This window comes from Scomber japonicus, chromosome 19 (assembly GCF_027409825.1).
Source record: "Scomber japonicus isolate fScoJap1 chromosome 19, fScoJap1.pri, whole genome shotgun sequence".
Lineage (NCBI taxonomy): Eukaryota > Metazoa > Chordata > Actinopteri > Scombriformes > Scombridae > Scomber > Scomber japonicus.
The window spans coordinates 27,669,820-27,681,030 of NC_070596.1; the positions used below are offsets into that span (position 1 = coordinate 27,669,820).

General features: G+C 41.4%; 1 protein-coding gene across 1 annotated transcript in view; it reads left to right on the forward strand.

Moving 5' to 3' along the window:
* The first annotated feature begins 278 nt into the window (after positions 1 to 278).
* LOC128380705 (phosphatidylinositol 4-kinase alpha-like) overlaps positions 279 to 11,211 on the forward strand; it is a 53,905-nt gene continuing 42,972 nt past the window's right edge. Inside the window, 3 exon segments of the mRNA XM_053340575.1 lie at positions 279 to 475; positions 611 to 626; positions 7,497 to 7,534. Of these exon segments, the coding sequence (XP_053196550.1) occupies positions 358 to 475; positions 611 to 626; positions 7,497 to 7,534 (172 nt within the window). The 5' untranslated portion in view covers positions 279 to 357.

Consider the following 11,211-nt stretch of genomic DNA (forward strand, 5'->3'; position numbering starts at 1 on the left):
GGAGGAACGATAGAAGAAAAGAAAGAAGAGAAGACAGAAAGGAGAGATTCAAGGAAGAAAGAAAGAAAAGGAAGGAAGGAAGGAAGGATGGAAGGGTGGATAGAAGGAAGGAAAAGAAGAAAGGAAGGAAAGTAGTCCAGATCGGACTCCTCTGCGGGCCGGTTCTTGCCGGCAGTCCTCCCGTTTTGCCACCTAGCGTCTGTCGTCTTGTCGTGACCTTGCGCTGCGCCTTTTAGACCCTCGTCGCTCGCCGTAGTTGTCAGTGCGGAGAGGTCGGAGGCTCGTTTGGAGAGAAGATGTTTATGTTTGTGCTGCAGTATTATTATTATTACTAAGAGGAGTCTGCTTTATTAAAACATGTCTGTCACTGGAGGAGGAAACAGAGGGTTTTACTTCAACACCGTGTTATCTTTGGCTCGGTCTCTTGCTGCTCACCATCAGGCTCCATTAGAAAAGGTAAAAAACGCTTCCTGCAGCTATTCAACCACAGCGAGCTAAAGTCTGTCTCACAGTCCAAAAGAGGCTTAACTCCTCTATGTTCATTTAATCGGTTTTGTTACTCTTTTAAAAAACACACTATAAATACTAGATATATGTTAAAATGTGCCAGTGTGTGATTTATGGTGGTGTCTCGTGATTTTAAAGCCGGTGACAGGAAAGCTAGCGTCTTGTTAGCTGCTATTTAATCTTCTTGTTTGTGTTCAGGTTGACTTATTTAACATGTATATTTAGGTTAAAGTGACATTATATCATTAAATTAGCACCATTTATATGTGATTATCTGTAGCTTGTTACTAGATGAAAGCACCGGAAGCTCGTGCATGTCTTTAATTCATCTTCAAATCACATATTTATAGCATTTAATCTTATTTATTGTGTTCAAATTCATATTTAACATGCATATTTAGGCATAAATGGCATTATATCATCAAATTTGCACCATTTATCTGTGATTATCAGTAGCTTGCTACTAGATGAAAGCTCAGGAAGCTCGTGAATGTCTTTAATTCATCTTCAATTCACATATTTATAGTATTTAATCTTATTTTTTGTGTAAAATTGACACATTTAACATGCATATTTACATAAAAGTGACACTTTACAATCACATTTGCACCATTTATATGTGATTATCTGTAGCTTGTTACCAGATGAAAGCACAGGACGCTTCAATTCATTTTTAACTCACATATTTATAGTATTTAATCTTCTGTTTTGTGTAAAATGGACATATTTAACATGCATATTTAGGCATAAATGGCATTATAATATCAAATTTGCACCATTTATCTGTGATAATCAGTTGCTTGTTACCAGATGAAAGCACAGGACGCTTCAATTTATCTTTAACTCACATCTTTATAGTATTTAATCTGCAGAAAGTTGCATTTAAAGCCTATAAATGAATAAATCTAGAGAGTATAGAAATAGTCAATCTGTGTGTTTCAAAGCTAAGATGCTAATCAGGCAGTAACAGGGCGTTGAGTTATTGCACAATTATATTTCCTCATCATAGAGTGTAGAAAGAAAGAGGAAATGCATTTAAATGACTCAGTAGTGCTGCTAACCCTAACACAATAAAGCCTGGTTTATTATATTACATGCATTAAATATATGAAATTATTATTTTAGTCATTTATTAAGTATATATTAAAAAACATGTGCAGGTTCAGCCTCTAAAATGAGAAGCTCTTGAGGTTGTTCTCTCTTTTTTTCTTTTAAATGCCATTCATAACATTAACAGGTCATTTTAATTATGCAGAATAAAATCAGCTTTTGGTGCTGTGTTATATAGTGAGCACTGGTTTTCAAAATAAAAGCATGCATTATGATAACATTAAATTTGTTTGGCTGCTTTTCTCACAACCCTTCCTTCCTTCCTTCCTTCCTTCCTTCCTTCCTTCCTTCCGTCCTTCCTTCTTTTCCTTCCTTTCTTCCTTCATTCCTTCTTTCCTTTCCTTCCTTCCTTCCTTCCTTCTTTTCCTTCCTTTCTTCCTTCATTCCTTCCTTCCTTCCTTTCTCCCTTCCTTCTGTCCTTCCTTCTGTCCTTCCTTCCCTTCCTTCTGTCCTTCCTTCCTTCCTTCCTTCCTTCCTTCCCTCCTTCCTTCCTTCCTTCCTTCCTTATTTCCCTCCTTCCTTCCTTACTTTCTTCTTTTCCTTCCTTCCTTCCTTCCTTCCTTCCTTTCTTTCCTCTCTTCCCTTCCTTCCTTCTTCCTCCCCTTCCATCCTCCCTTCCTCCCTCCTTTCCTTCCTTCTTCCTCCCTTCCTCCCTTCATTCCTTGACTTGAGGACAACGGGAGGGTGTATAAACTGTATTTGTGTTATTTAAGCTGTTTTGGTGCTGTGTTATATAGTGAGCACTGGTTTTCAAAATAAAAGCATGCATTATGATATCAGATTAAATTTGTTTGGCTGCTTTTCTCACAATCCATCCTTCCTTCCTTCCTTCCTTCCTTCCTTCTTTTCCTTCCTTTCTTCCTTCATTCCTTCTTTCCTTTCCTTGCGTCCCTCTTCCCTTCCCTCCTCCCTTCCTTTCTACCTTCCTTCCTACCTTCCTTCCTTCCTTCTGTCCTTCCTTCCCTTCCTTCTGTCCTTCCTTCCCTTCCTTCTGTCCTTCCTTCCTTCCTTCCTTCCTTCCTTTCCTCCCTTCCCTTCCTTCCTTCTTCCTCCCCTTCCATCCTCCCTTCCTCCCTCCTTTCCTTCCTTCTTCCTCCCTTCCTCCCTTCATTCCTTGACTTGAGGACAACGGGAGGGTGTATAAACTGTATTTGTGTTATTTAAGCTGTTTTGGTGCTGTGTTATATAGTGAGCACTGGTTTTCAAAATAAAAGCATGCATTATGATATCAGATTAAATTTGTTTGGCTGCTTTTCTCACAATCCATCCTTCCTTCCTTCCTTCCTTCCTTCCTTCCTTCTTTTCCTTCCTTTCTTCCTTCATTCCTTCTTTCCTTTCCTTGCGTCCCTCTTCCCTTCCCTCCTCCCTTCCTTTCTACCTTCCTTCCTACCTTCCTTCCTTCCTTCTGTCCTTCCTTCCCTTCCTTCTGTCCTTCCTTCCCTTCCTTCTGTCCTTCCTTCCTTCCTTCCTTCCTTCCTTCCTTCCTTTCCTCCCTTCCCTTCCTTCCTTCTTCCTCCCCTTCCATCCTCCCTCCCTCCCTCCTTTCCTCCCTCCTTTCCTTCCCCCTTTCCTCCCTTCCTCCCTTCCTCCTTTCCATCCTCCCTTCCTCCCACCCTTCCCTCCTCCCTCCCTCCTTTCCTTGACTCGAGGACAACAGGAGGGTTAATAGCTTTAGTTTTAGTTCAGGGACTATTGGCTAATAAATTCAGAGCTGCTGCAACTAACAATTATTTTTATTACCAATCAATCAGCTGATTAGTTTCACAGCTGTTTGGTTTTTAAAATGTCAGTAAATAAATAGTGAAAAGTGACTTTACAGTTTTAATCTGATCAACGGTTCAAAACCAGAAAACCTTCTGTCCTTCTTTCCTTTCTTCCTTCCTTCTTTCCTTTCTTTGCGTCCTTCTTTCCTTCCCTCCTTCCTTCCTTCCTTCCTTTCTTCCTTCCCTCCCTTCCTTCTGTCCTTCTTTCCTTCCTTCCTTCCTTCCTCCCTTCTTTCTGTCCTTCTTTCCTTCCTTCCTTCCTTCTTCTTCCCTTCCTTCTGTCCTTCTTTCCTTCCTTCCTTCCTTCCTTCTTTCCTCCCTCCCTTCCTTCTTTCCTCCCTCTTTCTCTTTCTTTCCTCCCTTCCTTCCTCCCTCCTTCCTACCTTCCTTTCTTTCCTCCCTTCCCTCCTTCCTTCCTTCCTTCCTTCTTTCCTTCCTTACTTTCTTCTTTTCCTTCCCTCCTTCCTTATTTCCCTCCTTCCTTCCTTCCTTCCTTCCTTCCTTCCCTCCTTCCTTCTTTTCCTTCCCTCCTTCCTTCCTTCCTTCCTTCCTTCTTTCCTTCCTTCATACATACATATTTCCTTGCTACATGTCTGCATAAAGCAACACAAGGTTTTTAAAATGTCAGTAAATAAATAGTGAAAAGTGACTTTACAGTTTTAATCTGATCAACGGTTCAAAACCAGTTAAACCAGTCGCTGCTCTAATTTGTATTTGCCGTTTGCTCGTTATGTTCAGGGTGTGTAAACATGTTTGCTGAGTTACAGTCGAGTCGTTTCAGAGCTGAATAAACATTAAAGTGGGAAAAATGTTTTAACACACTGATGAAGATAAATGAAAGCAGCACTACATTTCAAAATAAAGTGTTAAAATCGTTGCTCAGAGGTATTTAATTAAGTTTATTCACTCTTTCTGGTGCTGTGTTATATAGTGAGCACTGGTTTTCAAAATAAAAGCATGCATTATGATAACTGATTAAACTTTTTTTTGCTGCTTTTCTCACAATCCTTCCTTCCTTCCTTCCTTCCTTCTTTTCCTTCCTTCCTTCCTTCCTTCCTTTCCTTGCATCCTTCTTTCCTTTTTTCCTTCCTTCCTTCTTTCCTTGCTTCCCTCCTTCTTTCCTTCCTTCCTTCCTTCTTCCTGTCCTTCTTTCCTTCCTACCTTCCTTCTTCCTGTCCTTCTTTCCTTCTGTCCTTCCTTCCTTCCTTCCTTCCTTCCTTCCTTCCTTCCTTCCTTCCTTCCTTCCTTCTTTCCTTCCCTTGCATCCTTCTTTCCTTCCCTCCTTCCTTCCTGCCTTCCTTCTTTCTTTCTTTGCTTCCTTCCTTATTTCCCTCCTTCCTTCCTTAATTTCTTCCTTCCCTCCTTCCTTCCTTCCTTCCTTCCTTCCCTCCTTCCTTCCAACAGTAAACTTCACTTTGAGTTTAATAATCATAATTAGCCACACATTTAAATAAAAACACACTAAATTCATATTTTAAACTTAAATAAAGTAAAATAATTAAATGTATAAATGTATAAAATGTATAAAAAGCTTCTTCTTATGTAACCGACACATATAACAACACATTTACAGACTGTGATATATTTCTCTCAGTGTTTATATTTTATATATATATATTATCCAGACTGTGGAGGCTCATCATAGTCTCATTTATGCCACTGCAGCCAAACATGTCTGAGCACACTCCTTCCTTCTTTCCTTTCCTTGCATCCTTCTTTCCTTCTCTCCTTCCTTCCTTTCTCCCTTCCTTCTGTCCTTTCCTTCCTTCCTTCCTTCTTCCCGTCCTTCTGTCCGTCCTCCCTTCCTTCCTTCCTTCCTTCCTTCCTTCCTTCCTTCTTCCCGTCCTTCTGTTCGTCCTTCCTTCCTTCCTTCCTTCCTTCCTTCCTTCTTTCCTTTCCTTGTGTCCTTCTTTCCTTCCCTCCTCCCTTCTTCCTTCCTCCCTTCCTTCATTCCTTTCCTTCTGTCCTTCTTTCCTCCTGGACTAGTTACACTTACATCATCACACATTTATTACAAAAGATCAAATATTCCTCTATATGAGAACTGTTAGTAGCACAAAGCAGCAAGACGGTTCCTTCCTTCCTTCCTTCTTGTCTTCTTTTCCTTCCTTCCTTCCTTCTTTCCCTCCTTCCCTCCTTCCTTCCTTTCTTCCTTCCCTCCCTCCCTCCTTCCTTCTTTCCCTCCTTCCTTCCTTTCTTCCTTCCTTCCTTCCTTCCTTTCTTCCTTCCTTTCTTCCTTCTTTCTCTCCTTCCTTCCTTCTTTCGTTCGTTAGTTAGTTCGTTCCTTCCATCTTTTCCTTCCCTCCTTCCTTCTTTCCCTTCCCTGCTTCCTTATTTCCCTCCTTACTTATTTCCCTCCTTCCTTCTTTCCCTCCTTCCTTCTTTCCTTCCTTCCTTCCTTCCTTCCTTCCTTCCTTCCTTCCCTCCTTCCTTCTTTCCCTCCTTCCTTCCTTCTTTTCCTTCCTTCCCTCTTTCCTTCTTTTCCTCCTTCCTTTCTTCTTTTCCTTCCTTCCTTTCTTCTTTACCTTCATTCCTTCCTTTCTTCTTATCCTTCCTTCCTTTCTTCTTTTCTTTCCTTCTTTCCTTTTTTCCTTCCCTCCTTCCTTAAATCCTCCTTCCTTCCCTCCTTCCTTCCTTCCTTTCTTCCTTCTTTCTCTCCTTCCTTCCTTCTTTCGTTCGTTAGTTAGTTCGTTCCTTCCATCTTTTCCTTCCCTCCTTCCTTCTTTCCCTTCCCTGCTTCCTTATATCCCTCCTTCCTTCCTTCCCTCCTTCCTTTCTTCCTTTCTTGCTTCTTTCCTTCCTTCCTTCCTTCCTTCCCTCCTTCCTTCCTTCCTTTCTTCCTTCCTTTCTTCCTTCTTTCTCTCCTTCCTTCCTTCTTTCGTTCGTTAGTTAGTTCGTTCCTTCCATCTTTTCCTTCCCTCCTTCCTTCTTTCCCTTCCCTGCTTCCTTATTTCCCTCCTTACTTATTTCCCTCCTTCCTTCCTTTCTTCCTTCCTTCATTCATTCATTCATTCTTTCCCTCCTTCCTTCCTTCCTTCTGTCTTTCTTCACTTCCTTCCTTCCTTCCCTCCCTCCCTCCTTCCTTCTTTCCCTCCTTCCTTCCTCCCTTCCCTGCTTCCTTATTTCCCTCCTTCCTTCCTTTCTTCTTTCTTTCCTTCCTTCCTTCTTTAGTTTTCATGATTTGTCTTTTTTTCTATTATTCGTTCGGTTCAACAGAGCAAATAATGACTCAGTTGTTCCAGGAAGTAAAATGTCAGGTCAAAGGTATCACTGATGTTTTTGTATATTTCTGAGTCTGACAGGAAGAATCAATAGTACATGAGAGAAATGAAAGGTTGAACTATTTATATTCCTTATAAAGGGCAGACAGAGGTTGAACTGATTAGATTAGAAAGGAAAGGAAATGTCAACCATGTGACTTAGAATAAAAAAATATATGATATGATAAAAGATTTTAACCTTTACATGATGTTCAGAGTCACATTTAACCTGGTTTTACTTTTAAAAGACTCTAAATACTTCTTACCTTTAGAGAAAGAACAGATGGAAGGATGGAAGGAAGGAAGGAAGGAAGGAAGGAATAAAGGAAGGAAGGAAGGAAGAGAAGACAGAATAGATGGATGGATCGAAGGAAGAAAGGAAAGGAGTAGGGAGGGAGGGAGGAAAAGAGGAAGGAAGGAAGTAAGGAGAGAAGGAAGGAAGAAAGGAGTAGGGAGGGAGGGAGGAAAAGAGGAAGGAAGTAAGGAGAGAAGGAAGGAAGGAAGGGAGTAGGGAGGAAAAAAGGGATGGAAATAAGGAGAGAAGGAAGGGTGGAAGGAAAGGAGTAAGGAGGGAGGGAGGGAGGAAAAAAGGAAGGAAATAAGGGGAGAAGGAAGGGTTGAAGGAAAGGAGTAAGGAGGGAGGGAGGAAACAAGGAAGGAAACAAGGAGAGAAGGAAGGGTGGAAGGAAGGGAGTAAGGAGGGAGGGAGGAAACAAGGAAGGAAATAAGGAGAGAAGGAAGGGTGGAAGGAAAGGAGTAAGGAGGGAGGGAGTAAACAAGGAAGGAAATAAGGAGAGAAGGAAGGGTGGAAGGAAAGGAGGGAGGAAAAGAGGAAGGAAGTGAGGAAAGAAAGAAGGAAGGGAATAGGAAGGAAGGATGGGAGAAGGGAGGGAGGGAGGGAGGAAGGAAATAAGGAGAGAAGGAAGGGTGGAAGGAAAGGAGTAAGGAGGGAGGAAAAGAGGAAGGAAGTGAGGAAAGAAGGAAGGAAGGGAGTAGGGAGGGAGGGAGGGAGGGAGGGAGGAAAAGAGGAAGGAAGTGAGGAAAGAAAGAAGGAAGGAATGAAAGGATTAAGGAGGGAGGAAAAGAGGAAGGAAGTGAGGAAAGAAAGAAGGAAGGAAGGGGAAGAGTTTTTGACCTTTAGCTTTCTGCACATTTAATATTAATGTTTTATTCTCTATAAATAAGAACAGAGTAATAAAGTCTCTCGGCTCTCTGAAGCTTCATTAAGGATTAATCTGAGACTGATGATGATGATGATGATGATGGTGATGAAGATGATGATGATGATTTATTAATGCTAGAGATTAATTAACAGGAAGCTGTGAAGAGTCTGAATATGAGCAGTGAGTCAGAGTCATGAAGTAATGGTAGGTTTTAAGACTTGAATTAATATTATACAGAGAAGGAAGGAAGGAAGGAAGGAAGGAAGGACAAATGGAAGGAAGGAAGGAAGGACTGAAAGACAGATTGAAGGAAGGACAAGAAGACAAGAAAGAAAAAAAAACAGATGGAAGGAAGGAAGGAAGACAGAAAAGAAAGAAAGAACAGATTGAACGAAGGAAGAGAAGACAGGCAGGAAGATGGAAGGAAGAAAGAAAGAGAGAAAGAGGGTGGATGGAAACATAGGAAGACAGGAAGGAAAAGAAGACAGGGAGGAAAGACAGATGGAAGGAAGGAAGGGAAGACGGGAAGGAAAGATGGAATAGAAAGAGAGAAAGAGGGTGGATGGAAACATAGGAAGACAGGAAGGAAAGTTGGAAAGAAGGAAGGGAAGACGGGAAGGAAAGATGGAAGGAAGAAAGAAAGAGAAAGAGGGTGGATGGAAAATAGAAGGAAGGAAAGATGGAAGGAAGGAAGGAAGGAAGAGAAGACAAGAAAGAAAGAATAGATGGAACGAAGGAAGGAAGAGAAGACGGGCAGGAAGATGGAAGGATGAAAGAAAGATAAAGAAAGGGTGGATGGAAAAATAGAAGGAAGGAATAGAAGTCAGGAAGGAAAGATGGAAGGAAGGAAGAGAGAGAGAGAAGATAGAAAAGAAAGAAAGAAAGAACAGAAGGAAGGAAGGAAGGAAGGAAGAGAAGACAGGAAGGAAAAATGCAAGGAAATATGGAGGAAAGAAAGTAATGAAGGAAGGGAAGACATGAAGAAAGATGGATGGAAGGAAGGAAGGAAGGAACGACGAGAAGTAGTGAAAGAGAAAAGAAAGAAAGAACAGATGGAAGGAAGGAGAAGATAGGCAGGAAGAAGGAGGAAAGAATGAGAGAAAGAAAAGCTGGATGGAAAAATAGAAGGAAGGAAAGTGGGCCAGATTGGACTCCTCTGCGGTCCAGTTCTGGCCCACAAAGCCTCATGTTTGACCTCATGATTAAAAATGAGGAAACATTAATAAATAAAGAGCTGTGGGTTTATAACATGCAGCAGTTTAAGGAAGTATTAGCTGGAAACAGGAAGTATTTGTTTTACTTCCTGCTTCCATACATCAGCCTCTCTGTGAAGGGTCAGAGCCGATGATTATTGTGTTATATTGGCTTCAAAATCAAAATGTGGCACTGAAAGTAGTTTTTTAAACCCCTTATATTCTGTTCAGGGTTCAGATTTGACCCATTTTTACATTTAAGAGCTATAAAATCACTATATTCACTTTTATTATTGCACGTCTTCCTTCCTCCCTTTCTTCCTTAATTTCCTCCCTTTCTTCCTTCCATCTTCCTGCCTGTCTTCTTTTCCTTCCTTCTATATTTCCATCCACCCATCTCTTCTCCCTTTCTTCTTCTTTCTTTCTTTCTTTCTTTCTTTCTTTCTTTCTTGTCTATCTTCTCTTCTTTCTCCCTTTCTTCCTTCTTCCTTCTTTCCTTCTTTCTTTCTTTCTTTTCTGTCTTCTCTTCCTTTCTTTCTTCTTTCCTTCCTTCCTTCCTTTCTTTCACTTCCTTCGTTCCTTCGTTCTCTCATTCCTTCCTTCCTTCCTTTCTTCTTTTCATTCCCTCCTTTCTTCCTTCCTTCCTTTCCTCCCTTGCTTCCTCTCTAGTTTCCTTCCTTCCTCTCTCCTTTCCTTCCTTCCTTCCTTCCTTCCATTTTTACATTTAAGAGCTATAAAAACACTATAGTCACATTTATTTTTGCAGGACTTTTCTTAATGTGACCCTAAATATATAAAAATGGAAATAAAATGCATCCATTTTTTTTTATTTGTGTGCAGCAGATACACATTTTATACATGCAAATATACAAATTTGACCTGTATTTATAACAACAATTTAAAAAATTAGCATTAAAATGTTGTTGTAGCATAAAATAGTGATTGTAAATGTCTTTTTTCCCCATTTATTAATAACTGATGGGTGGATTTATGAATGTGAAAATGGTGTAAAGACTAATTATGAGTCAGCATGTAAAGGGTTAACATGAAAACCTTAATTTTCTTCCTTTTTGTTAAACACTTATTGCTGCCACTTTGGTTCCTGATACAACATACCAGAGTAAAGATGATTTTTAGAGTTTAATATGTAGTGATAATGATGTTTTAAATGTCAGATATGAGCAGAAACCCTTCAACAGCATTATGAGTTTTAAAAGATCCGACTGGCCGGTTTCACTCTCTGTGTTTAAGTGGAAGCTAATCCCTCTCCCAGCTTTTAAATCTGCCACTTTAACATTAGGCTAATTAATGCTGCAGGCAAAGGGGTTTGGCTCGGTTCCCAAAACCCATTTAGCACCAAAATAAAAAATCATTATGGCTAACGCAGCCAGGCGGTAAAATATGTCCTGCAGGCAGGGTTAATTATATAAACCCTCTGAAAAGGTCCAGACTGCTTCATAAGAGTCAAGAAGCTTTAGAGATAACGTCTGCAGCACTTTCTTTACCCTCCTGCTGTCCTCAGGTCAAGGACGGAAGGAAGGAGAGAGGGAAGGAGGGAGGGAGGAAGGAAGTTAAGGAGGGAGGGAAGGGAGGGAGGGAGGAAGGCAGGGAAGAAATAAGGAGGGAGGGAGGAAGGAAAAGAGGAAGCAAGTAAGGAGAGAAGGAAGGAAAGGAGTAAGGAGGAAAGAAGGAAGGAAGGACGGAATGGAGTAATGAGGGGAGGGAGGAGAAGGAAGGAAAGGAGTAAGGAGGGAGGGAGGGAGGGAGGGAGGAAAGGAGTAAGGAGGGAGGGAGGAAAAAAGGAAGGAAGGAAGGAGAGAAGGAAGGGAAGGAAGGAAGGAAAATAGTAAGGAGGGTGGGAGGGAGGGAGGGATGGAGGAAAAGAGAAAGGAAGGAAGGAAGGAAAGGAGTAAGGAGGGAGGGAGGCAAGGAAGGAAAGGAGTAAGGAGGGAGGGAGGGAGGAAGGAAGCAAAGGAGTGAGGAGGGAGGGAGGAATAAAGGAAGGAAGAAAGGAGAGAAGGATGGGTGGAAGGAAAGGAGGAAGGAAGGAAATAGTAAGGAGGGGAGGGAGGGAGGGATGGAGGAAAAGAGAAAGGAAGGAAAGGAGTAAGGAGGGAGGGAGGAGGAACGGAGAGAGGAAGGAAGGAGGGAGAGAAGGAAGGGTGGAAGGAAGGAATGAGGAAGGAAAGGAGTAAGGAGGGAGGGAGGGAGGAAG